Raw genomic sequence first — 19,144 nt, 5'->3', positions numbered from 1 at the left:
CACTTTTTTTGTTTTGTTTTTTAGCTTTTTGACACTTTTTTGTCACATTTTGATCGTTTTTTTTTGTATTTTCATGTTTTTTTTTACGTTTTTGTTGTGCTATTGTTTTATTGTTTCTCGCTCTTTTTTTCCTTCTTTGTGGCTTTTTCATCACTTTTAAATGTGTTTTTGTCGTTTGTTTACTGCGTTATTCTTGCTTTTTCCGGCACGTTTCTGTCGCTCTTTTGTAGCTGTTTTCGTCCTCGTTCTCCTCGCCATTTTGACACTTTTTTCAAGAAGCTTTTAGATTTGGGCAAAGCCAAACTGGACAAAATGTGCTCGGTTCAGAGGTTCACTTCAAACATGTTCCAAACGAGCTACATCATTCACAGCCTGAACATGCGCATCGCCGCGCTTTTATTTTGACACCCCCCAAGCGGCGGAAGCACCGCCCGCCGCCACCGCGTCGCTCTTGCCGCTCCTGCCTCGCTCTGAACGCGGACAGAGCGGAGCCGCCTGCGCTTGGAGGAGAGAGCTCGGACTTTGGGACTTGTCTCCAGGTGTTACTTACTCCCCATCCTACTCCACGCAGATATACCCCCCTCTGCTCTCCATCACTCCCCTCAGACCCCCACACGCTACTCCTCCTCCTCCTCACGTCGATGTGACCGTGCGGCGCGGACTTCAACTGGAGCGTGTTGCGTGTTTTTTTGTTCTTCTTTCTTTTTTTCTTTTTTTTTTTGACGGGACCCTCCTGCTCCGCCTCTGCCTCCTCTGCTGCGCGGATACCCATTTGGAATAACACGCTGTAGTAGCGCGCTCGATCCAGGACTTAGCAGCACCCTTATACCCGCTTAATTTCCCCCTCGCCCCTCATGTGGAGTTACTTCGATTTGTTTGGGATCGTACGTTGATTTGAAAATAAAAGAAGAAGAAAAAGGACCTAGCGGTGTATCTCCTCGCATGGTCGTTACGTGGAAACTACCTGGTGGAAGGTGCTCACACGCGGGATCCATACGCCCGGGAGGACAGCTTTTCTGATCCGCGGAACGCACCAGATCTTTCCTTTTTATAAAAAAAAAAAAAAGACTAGACAACTTCTCATTCTTTGGGGGCATGTTGGCGGAATAAAGCTAACGGACGCATAATGGATTTAATTTGGGAGATATTGATCATTCTTCAAGCCAATGTCCTCGTCCACATATCGGGTAAGTGAGACGGTCGGGCCGGTGCGTAAAAGCGCAAAAGTGGCTCCGCGTCCAGAGCGCGCCGTCGTTTTGGGAGATGTTTGTTTTTTGTTTTATTTTAACGGGGGATATTTGAGTATTCAGGGCAGCACCCCGTCCCCTACCCCGTGCCATATTACGCAGCTCGCTGACGCACGCCATGCACGGACGAGATATTCATTTGGCGTTTCTTTTCTTTCGCCAGTTAAACCCCGTGCCATTTGTGTTCTTTTTTTTCTTTTTACGCGCTGGTGCTTTGGTGAGCAGAGTTGTGAAGAGGAGCCAGTGTTCCGTGGTGGATCAAACGGAGCGGTGGTGCGCGCAGTGGTCCATATGCGCGCAGTGGATGGGTCATGTGCGTGCGTCAGGGCGCGTGTGAGCCGTCAGTCACTGCAGCAGCAGCATCCCCCCCCACCCCCACAACCAATGCGCATGGGTGGTTTTGGAGTTTGTTGCTACATTGACGAGGTCTCTTTTAATGAAGATGATATCACTGAAGTCCTGGGATAATCCTGGTCTAGATCCCTGCAGTCATTTTTCGCCTGGTTGTGTGGTTTTTGGTGTGGTCCAAGAGTAGTACGTGTTTGGCTCTGCTTTGCACCTCGTTGCCATCCTACTTGATCTTGAGTTAGTCCTGTTGTCGTCCTAATTATTTCCCGGTCCAGTCCTGGTTTGGCCCTATAGTTCATTTATTTATATATGTATTTGTTCGAAAGGGACATCATAGACACTATAACCCAAACTGGAGCGGTCTGATTAAGACCCAGGCTCCTCCCTCCCTGGATGAATGAGAGCCTTCACAAACCCTCCTCCTGGGAAGAGCCCGGGTCGTGTTCAGACTGAGCTCTAGTTTGGGTAATAGTGTCTTTCCTGACCTAAAGAGCGAAGAAGAAGCCAAACATCATCAACTTTAAAACCCAGTCCAGTCGAGGATTGAATCTTTTCTACGATGGACACTCCCTGGATGAATGAGAGCCTCCACAAACATATTGAAAGGGAAAAATGTGTATGGGAGACCGGGGCTCGTTGTCACATTGCTTTTTATAGCCACACCAGGGGGCGCTGTGACTTGATATTGTTATTGAACATTAGGTTTGAACATCCTGGTTCTCCTGCTGTTATTGCTGTAGTTTTTTATTGATTTTATTAGTTTTTTTGAACAGGGTCAATGCACATTAATGCACCTCACTGTAAATGTGCCACTTTTTGCTCTAAAGCTAGTTTTCAACGGTTCTCTCTGGGCAAGATGTAGATTGCCAGCAGTAAACAATATACAACAATAACAACAACAATAAAATAAACACATGTAATAAACACACAAAAGAAACATGAATGATTTGTCTTTTTCCCACTGTCTAACCCCAACTAGACGTGATTCGATTGGGGAAAAATCAAATATCTTTGGCAGCTGGAGCTAGTTGTCTCAGGTGGGTCAGGGGGTTGGTTGTCACTTGGAGAAATAATGGAGAGAATCTTTTTTTTTTTTTGTTTATCATTGGGCGATTTCCTGCATTTTTAAGCTCAGCACAGAGTCGTTTACGGAACATTTAAAATGATTTTCCTTTGTATATCCTGAAATAAAAAAGTTACCGGCATTAATAACAATACATTAATGACAATAGGGATAACCAACCCCTCATTTTGACAATCAACCCCACTCTGTGATAACCAGCCCCACTCATTTTGACAACCAACCCCACTCTGTGATAACCAGCCCCACTCATTTTGACAACCAACCCCTCTCATTGTGACAACCAACCCCTCTCACTGTGACAACTAACCCCTCTCATTGGGCCCATTGTCACAGTCGATTTTCCTGTCTTTATCAGTTAAAAACAAATTCATGTAATAAGATATAAAAAAAAAGGAAGTACGACCTACTTCAAGCCCAGGGTTTAAGCGTTCATTTAATGCATGTGTGACTCTTGTATGGGATGTCCTGTTGATGAGCAGTTGATGAACACAAAAAAAGTGACAACCAGCCCTGGTCGTCCCCACATCCAGTATACCATGACAATATTTAAAGGTCTAATTTGCAAAATCCGTCCCTAGAGTGGCATTTCAAAAAACAAAACAATCACATTGACGTTATTTCTGCCATTAACACAAAGGCAGTGTGCTTCTATACAATCTGAAAACGAGTGTGAACTTAACACACTTTGGCACATTCCTCCTGGTGTGTTGGAGTTCTTCCCCGGTCAGTCCTGGTGTCGCCTTCATCAGTGCGCGCTCGGTTCCCACATTCCCAGTGACATTTCAAATCCCTTTTGGCTCCTGGTTTCTTTAATCCATATGCACTGGTATAGTCCTGCTCTTTTAGCCCTTATGTAACGCCTTTGTCTTGACCTAATCCAAATTGTTTTCTTTTGATGGGAGCACTGGCAGTCGTCCAGCATCTCTACATCGTTCCATATTAACTGGTTTAGCGCTTGTGTAAAGTGATTATTAGCTCCTTGCATACTTTAAATCTTATTATGTGCACAGTGGTCAAGGATGGAAACGCAGTATTCCTATAGAGTGCCACCGTTACGCATTTTTGTGGACAAAAAGAGGTACAAAACATCAGTCCTTTCGAATTGGGTCTAGAATACTGCACAAGCTCCAGCCGTGTGTGTGTGAAGAGTTGTGCACACATCGGTAAACAAATTAACAAGACGCTGCAGGCCAAACAAATCTTTTTCACATTTTTAGGTAATACGGCCTGCTCTCTTAGAATATCAACTTTCACCTGGATACAACATTAAAATTCCCCCCAAATGCTCTTTTTTTCTGACAACATCTCCGCTTAATGCAACACAAATGCTCCAGGTTTGCACTTATTGCACAGTATTTGTAAGTGTTTTGTTTTTTTGTTTTTCTCAGATGGAGGAGCTCGATAAATTGAGCCTTGAACCCCCTGAAACCAGGCGAAGTTGCAATTGTTACAATGTTCGTTTTTCCCCACTCATAACCAGGGCCTATTGTGTGGCAAATGGAGAATAATTTTAGCACAAAGCAGCAAAGCATATCTTCCAGTTTCTGTACGTTTCCCATGCATATTCATTCACAAATACTTTACCTGTTTGGTATCCATGTGTAGCACGAAGAGTCCAAAATATGGTCATTTCCTTTCTGGAAGGCCACAGCGACAATATCTCCACTTCAGTTGTTCTTACAGACTCCAAACTTTAAGGTCTTTAAGGGATTTTTGAGGGGAGACACTATAGGCAAAACTAATTTTTTTTCAGGTTTTGGGCCAAATTGGTCTGTGAGCATACAAACTTTCACCTGGAAACATAAAATATAATAATCGAATCTTCACAATAACATGTTTAAATATTGCGCTGATTCGATGTTTCCCCCATAGAGTTATATGGGACAATGCAATTTCAAGGGCCTTTCAAGAGATTTTTTCAGAGGGATTTTTAAATATCTAATTCCCAGCCTGATTTATTGAGTTTTGAATGTCAAAAAATAAGGCGAAAATTCAAATTTTACTAATTTTTTCACACACAAAAAATGCTTATTTTAAAACTAAACAAGATATTCAAAATCCCCTCTGAAAAAGTTTTGGTAAAATAAAACCATACATTTGAATGTCACTCAATCCAGATTTCGTCCCTGAAAAAATGGGAAATTTGGGGATTTGTTTTGGGCATAAAACACCTTGTTCTTATATGAAAACATAACATGACAGAAAAGTTGCAGTGTATTTTTTCCCTCACATTTATGCCAGTAAGCTACAGCAAAGGTTTCTAACTGATAACTCTGGTAACTCGCCTTAAAGGTGCTGTATGCAACTTTTATATGAAAAAAAAAAGTTGATATTTGTGCATATTTGACCTTGTAGTGACCCAGAGGCTGTATGAGTGGTCAGCATGGCACCCACATAAAAAGTTGCATAATGCACCTTTTAGATATCTAATTCCTGCCTGCATTATCGAGCTTTGATACAAAAAAGAAAATATTGACAATTTGTGCCATTGTTACACATGAAATGTCTATGAAAACATAACCTGACAGAGCAGTAATCTACAGCTAAAGTGTGTAATGGATATTTCTAAATGATTATTGGTGATTTGGTATTTTTGGCATTTGCATCCATTGAACTTGCCGTTGTGAACACTAGTGCTGCCCTCGTGCACCGTGACATTAGAAATGTATTGCTGTGAGATGTTTTTCCCCCTTTTCCAATGGCGTGCAGCCCGGTGTGAGAGTGGAGGCCGGACGCCGTGGTGCAGGGGCAGATCTGTAGTGGATCTTGGAGGAGGAGGAGAGTGTTATTTGGGTCAGCACACTTCCTCCTCATCTTCACACTGCATCACCAGCCCAGGCTGAGCGCGCAGTAAAACCAGTCAGAGCACCAATCCCACCGCTTAACCAGGGCTAGTTATCTGTGTATGCATTATTGGGCAAGCACCGCGTGAACGAGTGTGGCCAACCAATGTGGCGGACAGCTCGAGTGGGGCCAGTGAAGCTGGGCTATTCACAGTATCCTCCAAAAGTCCATGATGTTGAGATTAGACATGCACCGATCCAGCTTTTGAGCTTTTGATCCCGATATATCTGTTAATGAACTAATGGAAAACATTAAACAAGGATCAGTAGAGTTTTCTATACTACACATCCTTAGGTATAAGACAGGCTATTAGATTACTGTACATGAATATAAACAACTCACATAACGCGATCGGCTCAGAACAACATGTGCAGTACAAAGATGTTAGATGTTTTTTCTATACACATGGTTATTTTATTTTATTAGGCCAATCATAGCGAAGGGCAATCGGTCTCAACTTATATAGCACTCTTCTACCTCCATTAGGTACTCAGAGCGCTTTACAGCAACGACCCAGTCACCCATTCACTCTTTCATACACCAGTGTACGCAGACACTGGAGGCAAGGAGGGTGAAGTGTCTTGCCCAAGGACACAACCACAGTGTGCACCTTCAGGAGCTGGGATTTGAACCCCCGACCTTCCGATCATGAGACGACCCGCTGTACCAACTGTGAAACCGTCCACCAGGATGATTAGTTGACGTTAGCATTAGCATGCTGTTGCTAGCTGTGCTGTTATTAAAAATATACGTTTGCGGAGGTTAAAAGTAACTCAGCGATTGATTTCCCCAGGTCCACGTGCACTGAGGTTTAGGCAGACAGTTGTGTTCATAAAACAGTGAGAGCCAAAACAGGCATCAGGTCAGTGTCGTATATTTGTAGCCGATACCCGATATCGTATTTTTTCCAGTACTGGTCCGATATCCGATACCAGTATCGGACTGGTGCATTCCTAGTTGAGATAATTATTAATCGCCACAAAATCCAACCTCTGTGAAGCTGTCGGTCCCTGTCAGCTGAAAACAGGCAGTCCAGAATCAGAAGAGTTTTCATTGCCATTGTTTGAGAACAGGTTCACAAACTAGGATCGTGCAACATAAAACATAAAACACAGAATTTAGACTTTACTATAAGGCTACAAGGGCATGCATGAATAAGGTGAAAATAAATGAATAAAAAGTCAAATATGATAAAGACAACAACACTTTGACGGGGTTGTATTCACAGATGTGCAGGTGTGTTGTCCCGTTAGGTTCATGATGATGACTATGTTCTGCGTGTTATTTCTTCCCTGTCAGTTGCAGCTTCTACTGTGGCCTTCCTCAGAGGTGAGACGTGTCTGGTCAACTGATTTAACTTATGGTTTGGGCATGCATGGGGGACGCGCCTCAGGGAGCGTCAAGATATCCCGCAGAAGCTTTTTGGGAAGCTTTTGACGCACGTCCAGCGCCGCCAAAGTGGCCGACGCTAGAGTTGGAATAGTTGAACTTTTAGAAGAAATTCGCGAGCGTTGACCAATCAGGAACTATCCCCAACAGTGACTTTGGAGCGGCGCCACCAGTAGAGCCTATGCTACACTGAAGATGTAAACAATGGAGGATTAGCTTCATCGTGTTGTGAACCGGAGCTACAGCAGCTCTGGGACTTTTACAAAGACACACATCAGTGTTTCTGATCTGCGCTGGGAATGTGTTTGGGCCTTGATAATGGAGCATTCCCAAAGCTAACTCTATGAGCGAAAGCTCTGGTCATCACGTGAAAACAAGAAATATGCACAAATAAAGTCAATAAAACCGTTTAACAACGATCACACACTGAGCCTGGCTTGTTGATTTGGAAGTTTATTGCTCACATTTCATCTACAGTGGGTTGTAGTTCCCGTGAAAACAAATATTATGCACTAACAACATCAATAAAGCTGAGAACTACACAGAGCAGCCTTTATGATGATCACACACTGAGCTGGACTTACTGCAGACTTTTAATCAACAATGAGCTGTAGGCGATCCTAACAAGCTAACCTAGCCTATAGCCACCTGTCACCACAAATAATGTCCCTCTATTCAAGCGTATGGGCTGGAGCTCATGGCCTCCAGGTGCCTGACTCGCCTCCAGACCGTCTGACTCGCCTCCAGACCGTCTGACTCGCCTCCAGACCGTCAGACTCGCCTCCAGACCGTCTGACTCGCCTCCAGGGCGCCTGACTCGCCTCCAGGGCTCCTGACTCGCCTTCAGGGCGCCTGACTCGCCTCCAGGGCGCCTGACTCGCCTCCAGGGCGCCTGACTCGCCTCCAGACCGTCTGACTCGCCTCCAGGGCGCCTGACTCGCCTCCAGGGCGCCTGACTCGCCTCCAGGTGCCTGACGCGCCTCCAGAGCGTCTGGCGCTCAGTGACATTGTGACAAGCGTCTGTCTTCAGTAAGTTCATAGCTTCCAGCTAGGGGCTTTGGACACCCGAGAAGTGTGCAGTGTGTGCAATTAAATGTGCAATTAAATGTCATTAAAAAGAACTACACTGGATCCATGCTTGCATTAAATCTATTGGAAAATAAGGTCAATGCTCGACTCATTTTGCTGCATATGTTCATCAGAAATGCAGAAGCTCAAACACATTCACCTGCACTTCCAGCCAACATTGTATTAATTGCACACATATTTATTATTTTCTCTTCTTTCCCTTTTGCTTTTGAATGTACAAAACTCCCCCTCATTAATTCATTTTACAGCTCGTTTGCTAATGTTGAGAAAAGAAATATGCACAGATTTTCTTTTAGCATTTGCAGCATTATAAATATAGTAGTTAAAAAGTGTTCAGTTAAACAAGCTGCTGCCAGTATAAACCCTGTAACTACAAGAACAGAAGAACATATGGTCACGAGCAGCTTGTGTTTTACATGGCTGCTTTATTACAAAAATCCTTTCTGGGCCCAAGGGGATTTTCTGTTGCAGTTTGGCATTACCCAAATCGAAAAGTTTGGGGTAAAAGAAGAAAACAAGGATGAAAACATTACAAAAAAGTGGAAGAAAGTACATTTGGTTAAGGCGGGTGGTACGAGGTTAATAAAGCTGGCAACACAAACATGTTTTGGAAATCTGTCTGGGGAATAAAAGGACAGGAAGCAGCTAAAATCCATGAACATAAAGCAGACTTTCACGTTCAAACACTCCAGTTGTTGTTTTTTTGTTGCAGATAGAAATCCCACATGTATCACCCAAAGTAACAATGGCCACTTTAGTCCCTAATGCTGGGTCTGGTGTCTATGCTTTGCCTTGTGTTTGCGTGGGCACCAGTATCAGTGATTGTATAGCCCCGGCTGAATGAGCACGCAGGATAAGGCCGTTTCCAAACTTCAAAGCCCCACTCTCTCTCTCTCCTTTCCTCTGAGCGTGCGGAGCACCCCGAGGTGCTGCTGTGATGTAATCAAGAGGCAAAGTCTGCTCCAAAACGCAGGCGAAAGGAGAGCGAGCGAGCTGGTACACTGGCCTATATAAACCACCATATCGGAAGTAAACAAGACACTTTAAAGCCACACGTTTTCAGATGTTCACCGACCCTCTGGAACACACAGATGTAGCTTTGTGTGAAAACAGACACCAACTCCCAAAGGTTCTTAGTGGGGCTAAGGTCAGCATCTGAGCCCAATGGCATCGTCATCTTGGAATACACCCGTGCCATCAGGGAAGAAGAAGAAATCTATTCATGGAATACCCTGGTCGTTCAGGATGTTCAGATGATCTCATACTTTGGGTTCAGAGCGTTGCTCACCCTGTTATGGAAATGAAACTGAAAATGTATTACTTTGATATTGGAAAAGTAAGTGCATTCTAAATACCCTAAAATGAATATGCTGTAAATAAAAAACAACTGTACCTGAATACGGTTAGTCCAAGTGAGTATTTTAAATACATGTATTAGTTTCTACCCAACATTGGTTATATCATCATGTTAATAGACTCGTCTCCTCACTCCTCCCCGTTTGCTATTACGTTCGAGGGGGAAATCATGACGGATGTACTGACTCCTCCTACCCAGCTCTGATGCTAACGCCTGCCAATCAAAGTCCGGCCCTCATTAATATACGAGATTTCTAAATGTTTCTTACCAAAACCCGCCTGGTTTCTTTAATTGTAACTAACCCAGCGTCATCACAGGAGGAAGATCTCGCTGTAGAAAGTTTAGGGAAATTAGGCACCAGGCTTTAAAGTTGTTGCTTATGGAAAACTAGCTTGTTCTGCTGCCCTTATATGGAGATACTGCAGCATGTACACTTCACCTGCGTCGTGGTCAGGTGAAGTGTACATGAAAAGACAACAGTGAGGAGTGATATTGCTCACAATGTTTTGCCACTGTATGAACATTGTGAGTTACGGGTTCAGAGGTGATTATCTGAACCAAACTCAGGGCCTTGTTTTGCAGGATGAACGAAAATGCCACATTTGGTCCTTTGTTTGCCCATCTCTTCCCAGTGGCCATGCGTTACAAAGAAGACATGTTCTTCATCATGCACCAGGTGACCGAGTACCAACCCGCTTATTGTGGCTATGCTAATGATGCTAGCTTTATTTTGACATGCTAGTTATGACAGTCAAACCGACACTTCTAGTGCTCAATCTGCAGTGAAAATACATTCCTAATCACCCGATTTTGACGTGTGCTAAAGCGGAAAAAAGCAAAGGCAAACTGCCATGCCGCGTGCTCGCTATGGGATGTTTGGGACGCAATGGACGCAACCAAGCCATGCACACTGTATCAATCGTGCGTGTTGATAGGCTAAGATCGGCGTCACGACTGCAGCCACAATGGAAACTTTGGTTTTACTTGCTAGGCCACGCCCTCTGGTATTAAAGTAGGCCTAGTTTGAAGCAAATGGTACTGGTTTCTTGCAATAAATTATCTGTAGTGGTGACTAGAATGTCCACAGAGCTCTTGAGAACATTTTTGCCATGAGGGAACAACATTAAGACCTAGCAGGATGTGAGAACTTTTAAAGCCCTTTATAGCCCGGTATTTATAACAGGAACGCAAATGTTTTTTTCTCCTTTTGTTTGTATCCGTACACCAGGACCTCGCTGCCTTCAAGCGACTTTACTGTTAATGCCAGTTGAAGAAAATCAAGGTTTCCATATACAATGCAGGCACTTAACCGTATGACTCAGCCCAGCTTTTGCAGAAACACTTCGCTTTATGATGAACCAGTTTTTTTCCTCAATGGCCGGATAATTTCATTTCTTCTCAGGCAATGCTTTCAAGTCGGACTTTTCTGGTTCATACATGGCTTAGTTTGAGAAACACCGCTGTCTATTTTCTATTGAGGAATAGGAAAATACTTTTTCTTTTACAAGGTGTGTTTTTCTCTGATTCGTCTTAAAGAGGGGGTGTTGAGCTGGCACTGTCTCTGTTCTTTTAGAGCTGCTGTAACAATAGTACTTCTCATTGTGGAGGGATTCTAAGTGGCTGCCTGGATTTAATGAACTGTGGATCAGGTCAGGTCTAGGTTTAAACAACACTACGCACCCAAAGCATGCGATCAGCCGACTTCCTGAACACCCAGAGTGACCAGGTAGGGCTGTCACGACCTGAGGTGGGTAGAGTAGAGTAGCCAAAATATCAGTAAGAGTAAAAGTCTGCTTTATGTTTCAGTTGTGACGTTAATTATGAGAAACTAAACTTGTAATAATGTGAATGAAAATACCATAATGATGTATTGAAAATATACATCCATCCATCCATTTTCTTCCGCTTTATCCGGGGCCGGGTCGCGGGGGCAGCGTCTCAGCAGAGATGCCCAGACTTCCCGATCCACACACACCTCCTCCATTTTTTTGTCACGTTTTTTTCTAGTGTTTTTAATTCTTCCGTGATGGTACAGGCATGTTCCAAAATGACAAGGCTGGGATTCATTGGGCTCACGTTGTGAAAGAGTCGTTCACTCGCCAAACACTTTCTACATACGCTTGACGACTCACATTTTAGATGCACTTGCTTTTTGTTCGGAACATGCAAAACACAATCTGGGCCAATATAGTAAAGCATATGTACAAAGTGAAATATCCTTTTGGCTACTTATTCATCTGGGTGAACTCCAACAAAGTGTCTTTGAAGCAGAAGTAGCTACTAGTTACTCAGAATGATCGGGGTTTGTTTCATTTCAAACTCTCTGAAACGTGCTCTTGTGGCTGAGGCCAGCCCACCAGGGTCAAGTGAGTCGTACAATGAAACCCCAGATGAATGAATGAATAACAAAAGTGAACACGACAAAACTCATACTTTAAGAAAATCTATAATAAGACAATTTTATCACTTTTGTCGTTAGGATTTCTTATATTGAAGGTATGCACTTGCATCCCTTTCATTCTAAATAGGATGCTCAATGTTCCAAAACAAAATAATGTCAAATTTCACTGCTCGTTTGGCTCCTGAGTCCATGCGGTCTTCCTCCTGTGAACTCTTCCGCTAACATATATTTAATCATTTCACCAAACTGACGAAGGCAGGAATGCTAAGCTCAAACTCGTCCGTGGTTCGGCCCAGTCGCCCGTGGGTAATTGCAGAGGCTGGACTCCCGAGCGGCTGTGTTTGTGCAGAGCAGCGGGGAGCGCTGTAGCCGTTAGCGCTAATGCTAAGCTGCATGTTCAAGGACAGATCCGCCGCGCTTCCGCACACAAGAGTTATGGATTCTACTTATTGATTCATTTTGCGTGTTTGTGGGTGTAAAAAAGTGCTTACATACATTCGCTCAGTTGCAAAAATCGTACGGCCTCGGTGTTTGTGTGCAGGCTCAGGAGTTTCCCCTTAACTTTCGGCCATGGATTTATGTGGGAACTCAAAACTGCATTGTCTGTTCTATCAAAATACCTTTTTCACTCTATAAAACACATTCAGCTTGTTCGGCAAGGACAGCAGGTGTAACATGTGCTATGGGCAGAGAGGTAGCTGGTGAAATTGACAAAGACTTGTAGATTTCCACAAATACTTCAAAACATATGTGTCATTTTACAAATAAATTCTAATGCCCGTTGCACCACGAGTTACAGTGACTCTAGTCTGTCGCACTAATGTGTTGAGAAGTCAAGAAAGGATGAGTGACCTGTTAACTATTGACAATGGAAGAACATTTTGTGATTTTGGCTTGTTTTCTCAGGTCACCGTTTTTACATACTGTGATCTGTTCTTACCTGAGCTTAGACGAGTTGATCCGAGCCTGTCTGCTCTTGGTCGCTTCTAATTTCACCCCCATTTGGAGCTATAGGAATACATTGGGAGAGGCCAAATGCTGACAACATCTTTGGTCATTTTGCGTGACTGAAGGCACGCACAAAGACCAGACAGGTACACATCAACTTGTCTAAGCTGAAGTAAGAACATATCTCAGTATGGAAAAATGATGCAAGTTGGTCATTTTATACTCACTACTGCCACCTCAGGTCATATGTGTAACTACAATTTCTATATTAAGCTCGTGCATGACGGCACTTCGGACCAGAAGTAACACCTTTGTGAGTGACAGTGCAGGATTTCAGAGGCAGTTGTGGTGAACAGGTCTGAGCTCATTCTACACATTAGGACATGGCTGGAACATGTAGGGGGAGGAAAATACTTAGTTTTAACATTTTTAAACTCTGTATAGTCCCTTTAGCATCTTAGTTTTATTGTCACAGCAAAAAATAGAACAAACTCACCCTTTACCTACACCCTTTTCTTTTATGACTTCTTGTTCGTGAGCAAGCTGTTTTTCAGGGGATCACCACCACATTGTGGCGTTCCCAAGCTTATCCATTCACAAATATTGGCGTATTGGGGGTCTATATGACGTGCTTAAGGGGTTTGAGATGGCTCTGTAATACAAATATGGCCAATTCCCTTCTGGGAGACAGCAGCGAAAATAAAGTCGTAGATATACAGTACATGTGACTGCGCAATAATATTGGGGTTTTTCCTTACACTCTTTAGTTTCCAAACTTTCCAGTCTCGCTCTCTCACAGAAATTTGTTAAAATCTATTTCCTGGTCGGATTTTGTACATTTGAATACCCACATCCAAAGAAAATGTGACTTTTATGGTTTATTCAAAGACTAAACAAGACTTTCAAAATCTTTCAACAAAATTTGACCATACATTTAACCTGGCACTCTCCATCATTAAAATGTTGTTAAAATATTGGCTAATTTATTTGATTATAGCATAAAATTACATAAGCATATGAGCAACTTATGAAGCTTCTTGGATGAGACGCGAAACATCTGAAATTGTAAAACAGCCCAGTACAGATGATTACTTTTGAAAGCCCACTTTACTGGAGTAAACAGCCCTACATGACCTCATTTTCTATTTGACCATGTATAGAGTTGAGATTCCTGCAGAAATTATTTTTGCCACCAATACAATACCACAGCTCGGGCACTATGACGTCCAAATCCCCTCTCCTCAGATCTCAGGTGTCTGTCCTGGTACGGCCCCACAGCTCGCCCATAGCAGAACTCCCACTTTATATGCATTTTTTATTTTACTGCCAAATGTGAGTGCAGACGAGTAAAAGCATTTGATGGGAAAGCCTCGTATGGGACACGGGCTGATGCGTTCCCATATGTCGCGTCATCCAGAACAAATCCATACACTTATTCCGTAGAGGAATGAAAAAAAACATACTTGTAAAAATAGCCTCGTGGTTGTGGATGCTGAACGAGAACATGTTAAAGCATGGCGTGCTGCCCCTGGGCACAAACACAGGGGCCATTTTGTGCCTGTATGTCGCATGTAAAGCAATCATGTTCACATGCCCCGCGGACGTGTTTACAAATGACATACTAACACTGTGTAAGCACGCTGATGATCGCTTACAATGACACAGTGGCATCTGTCCTAATGGAACACCCAGGGATGTTACAAGACCAGGGGTTTCGATGATCTACTCACATAGTGGTTAAGATCTATCTGAGGCGGTTCAGTCGAGCCCGGCCCAGGGCCAAACCGGTCTGACCAGGAGCAAGTTCTGGGACCAAACTCTCGGCGTGGCCAAAGCGCGCTGAACCGAGACTAGCATGACGTGAAGAGACTGCTGGCGCCTGATTGGCCAATGAGAAGGAGGACCGCCCTCACTGTTAAAGGGATATTTCAGAATTTTTGACATAGGTCCTCATTTCCTAGTTATCCAGAGTGTTGTTGTTCTGGAGATATATATTTTTTTTGTAATTCATGCAGTTCTCTTCTTTGAAGAGTTTCGTGGTGCTAGGCTAGTGCAAGGCTAGCACATTTCTATGGTATCAGCTAGCCTGCATTTAAAACAGTGTGACCCGCTCCACAGAGCACCTGAGGCAAATCACTTATAACACCAGACTAACCATATACATGTCTGTGTAGATAGACTCATGTTTGGAATATAACTGACCTGCATCACATGAATGATCGCTTTTTGAGGGACTATTTTCCAGAAAATCACTCCGCCGCTCAAATATAAGGCCTTTTAAATGCAAAATGGTTAAAATTATTCTATGGACACAGACATTTATACAGAAGTTTGATGTATTGAGCCACAAAAATATTGCGATATTATTGAAGACCTTTTAATACTGCAGAAACTAACTCTAAACCAACGGTCAGTAAAGCGTAGTGTGAAATGGGCTTAATCTTAAAATATAATAAATAATAAATATAGTATTACCTCAGGAAAATGTGACAAAAAATGTGAATAAATGTACAGACGATAGATACTGAGCCCAAAAATGTAATGTTTATCTGTCATGTATTGAATGTGTCAGTTATCGTGGCAGCCCTTGTCGGATGGTGCAGATTGGTATAGCCTCACTTCTGTCGGTCTACCACAGGGCAGCTGTGGCTACTAATGTAACTTACCACCACTGAGTATGGAGTGAATGAACAATGCACAAAGTTGTAAAACGACTTTTAGAGTCTGGAAAAGCGCAATATATAAGATTTATGCGTTATTGTTATAAAAAATACACCTCTATCAAATAAATATAACCAGTTCATTGCAATCCATTATTTACAAGTCCCACTATTAACTTGATTTAAGAAGTTTAATCGTCTAAAAGTCGTTCCTGCATTTTACATTATGCATCATATTATAGTCACTGAACCATTAAGCCATCTGTCAAAAAATAGACTTGGAGCTTGTGTATTGATTCCCCTCTCCACTTTTACTTTGTTTTCGTGGCCTCTGTAGCAAAGCTGGACTCCGAAAGCCTTTCAGATATTTCAGCCATCGATTTGCCGGTGGCCTGTGAGCGATCCATAAAGACTTTTGTTTGTGCGCTAACACACTTATTTCTTCAGCGGCCGTGCTGGCAGGAGCCGGGACTGCGTTGTCATTGAACTGTTCACAGCTGACCACGGATCTCCTCTGCCCCCTCCGCGCACTGTCCTTTTGAAAAACCTTCCACATTGGTTTGCCGGGGCATGGGTCAGGGAATGGGTTTGTTGTGTGTTGATGAACTGGGTTTTAGATTGATTGGCCTAAAGCAGCTGCAATGTCAAATGATCCAGTGTTGCATTCCTTTTTCCACCAAGCTCTTGTATTAGTGATGGGAGAGGCTGTAGGGAGATGTTCAGGTTCTCAGCTGATCTCATTCTTTGAACACGTCCTATTGCGGAACCTTGACCTGACCAACTTCAGCAACCTCAGTTCAGAACAGTGGGGCTCTTTCCGAAACCGCTTCCTCCTTCCTTTTCTTTAGCCTGATATTTAGTCATAGTCGTTTATTGGGCGCTGAGAATGTCTCTCATGCGTCTGCACGTGGCCACAGCCAATCGTATCATCATATGAGATGACGTATGACGTACCCGCTGTAAACTTTCGAGCTAAACTATTTAGAACACGGCCTAAAGCTTGATCGAAAAATACCATCGCGTCTGCTGCTGTCATGTTTGATCCGTAAATAAACTACAAGCTTCCGTATATCGAATAGCGCGTCATCATCTTGCCGTCCCTCCTCGCTCTGTGATTGGTCCCAAATCCATGCGAACATTTGGGCCATGGTCCCCAGGCTGCTGTGCAGTACTAAATGATTCGAGCGCACACAGCAGCCTGGCGTTAGCCAGGCAACCTTTTCTTACCCACTTCCACTAATTCCTCAGCGAAGGATCCTACAGAACGTCCTTCAGTCGAGACTTGGAGCTGTGGCTTTGAGATTTTCCTTCTTCTACTCACGGAACAGACATGCCCCTTTACCATGACTGCTCCGCCCACTAAAGAACTAGTTTGAATAATACTTTTAACCGAACATCCCCCTTAGAGTTAGCTAAGTAATCCGATTCATATTTGTTATATTTACAATAAATAATTTAACCTCTTCAAATTCAATCTATCAATCGATCAATCAATCAATCAATCAATCAATCAATCAATGGTTTTGTATATCCCAAAATCACAACAGGAGTTGCCTCAAAGAGCTGCACCGAACATTAAGGCAGTAAAACAGAGCAGTAAATATGACTGTAACTGTAACAATGTGTGAAGTATCCAGGCAAACATAATGTCCAAATAAGCGTGGGCAGCAGGTGGCAACGAGCGTCGCAGGCGTCTCCTGTCTTTAGACTCTCCAGCACGGCGAGGAAAAACTCAAACACCCAGGGGGAGAAAAGACAAACCTTGGGGAGAACCACAGAAGGAGAGATCCACTCCCATGGACAGACAGGCTATAGACCCAGGGCTGATGGGAGTCCCTCTGCAGACGGGCCAAGATCGCAGACCGTCCAGTCCTTGGTGTCCAGTTCCAGTAGACAGGGTTCCTCCGTTCAGCCGAGGTCCTCCATTCGTTCTACACAGGCACTCCCGAGGGGGAGTGGGACAGGAGACACCATGTGAATAGTAATGAACTGGCTACAGATAAAAGAAATATAGTGTCATAATTAAACAAAGTCTGCAGTAAGAAGAAGAGGATAGCGCTCAGTGGACCGTACTTCCCACAGCAGTGTTCCTCCTGAGGCAGCTTTACTTCAGGCTGTGGGTTAGTGCTTTACCAAACTGACCTGGTTATAAGCTAATTCAAAGAGGGACGTTTTGAGCCTAGTCTTAAATGTAAGGACTTTGTCTGCTTCTTTAACGTGGGCTGGGAGTTTATTCCATACAAACGGAGCTTGGAGCTAAAGGCTCTGCCTCCTACAGTGATTTTAGAGACTTGGAAGCCAATGGAGAGACTTTAGCACAGGTGTAATGTGTTCTCTTCTCTTTGTCCACGTTAACAATCTTGCAGCTGCATTTTGAACTAATTGAAAACTTCTCAGGAAATTTTAGGACACGCAGTTAGCAGGCAGTTGCAGTAGTCCAGCCTTGATGAAACAAATGCATGAATACATTTTACTGCATCACTCTTTGGTAGGATGTTTCGTATTTTATCAATGATGCGCAGGTGAAAGAACGCAAGTGAGGGCTTATCCACTCGCAATAGAATCATTGGTCTCACTGTTGCTTTCTTTTTCACAAGGAAATATCTATATAACTGTAAAATTGTTCAAATTGAACGTTTGACTCTTCTAAATGCAGGTGGAACTGAAGTAGTTTGGTGTGGTCTGTTTCAGACCGACCTTTCCTTCGCAGGAACGTGCATTTTGAGTGTTAGTGCATAGAAAAAGGAAGGTGGAAGCGGGTTCAGAAAGGGCCCTTGTTCCATCTTGGTTGTCAACTCTCTAAAGAAGGTATGGACGTTTTGATGCAAAGGCCACATTGGGTTTTTGAACTTGCCCGGGGCACTATGTTAGATACAATTTGGGGAGTTTCAAACAAGTACAATCCTCATAAACAGGGAAACAACTTGTAAGTGAAAACATTGCTGTTGGAGCTTGGTTAAAGTGTACGGGCCAGTTTGAAAGGCTAGACTTTAGTACTGGTGTGTTCTCTGCCTCAGGCCCATAGCTACCTGTGTTTTACAAGCAGAAGTAGCTCTTTTTGATGACATAAAAGCAGCTTAAAGCAAAGAGTTGTAGCCCTATGACCTAAGGATAGTGGTGCATGGATCAATAGCAAGTCACATTTTCGACACCAAGCCGATATGAATAAAACAAGTCAGCATTTTCTTTTTTGGAATCCGTTTTTAGCAGAGGAAACACTTTTCCTTTTCACACCACCATTTATCACTTAGTTGAGGCAGCGGAGTAAGATAGTGATGAAGATCTGTTTGAAATTGTGAGCAAATACCTACAAAAGCATGATATAATCGATTTAAAGTGGGTTTATTATTCAGAATAGTCTTTTTAGAACTTTAGATCATGTTACAATGTTGTTCCCTGTTCAAAAACATCTATATTGAGCCATTTCAGGCATGATTGATTCATTTTCAAATCTTCCCAAGTGACTTAGCAGCTTATACAATGCTCCACCTGCGACTCCAGCGGACCAACGTTATCAAGAAAGTTCTTGTCTTATCTTACGATCTCTTGCAAACCATATTCCTCCGTTGCAAAGCACCGACGGGCAAAAATCTGACAAGCAAATCCGCTCCTGTAAAGTCTGGACACTGCAGAGGTTTGTTGTGAAGGGGATCAGCAGAAGAGATGGAGTGGTTTAGGGAGAGTGCGATTTAGAGACATTTTCTAACCAACACAGTAAGGCAATAATGAAAAAGTGTCTCCAATTCTTTCCAAATACCTGCAAAAAGCATCAAACCC

The 19,144-nt window shown here is 43.3% G+C and overlaps 1 protein-coding gene across 1 annotated transcript in view; it reads left to right on the top strand.

Annotated features, from left to right (window-relative positions):
• The first annotated feature begins 448 nt into the window (after window positions 1-448).
• The window catches only part of ca10a (carbonic anhydrase Xa), a 480,424-nt gene continuing 461,728 nt past the window's right edge, over window positions 449-19,144 (top strand). Inside the window, exon 1 of the mRNA XM_079577756.1 lies at window positions 449-1,187. Within this exon, the coding sequence (XP_079433882.1) occupies window positions 1,127-1,187 (61 nt within the window). The 5' untranslated portion in view covers window positions 449-1,126. The remainder of the gene's footprint in view (window positions 1,188-19,144) is intronic.

The sequence above is a fragment of the Gobius niger genome, assembly GCF_951799975.1.
Source record: "Gobius niger genome assembly, chromosome: 19".
In the NCBI taxonomy this organism is placed as follows: Eukaryota; Metazoa; Chordata; class Actinopteri; order Gobiiformes; family Gobiidae; genus Gobius; species Gobius niger.
This window is presented reverse-complemented; position numbering and strand designations above follow the sequence as displayed.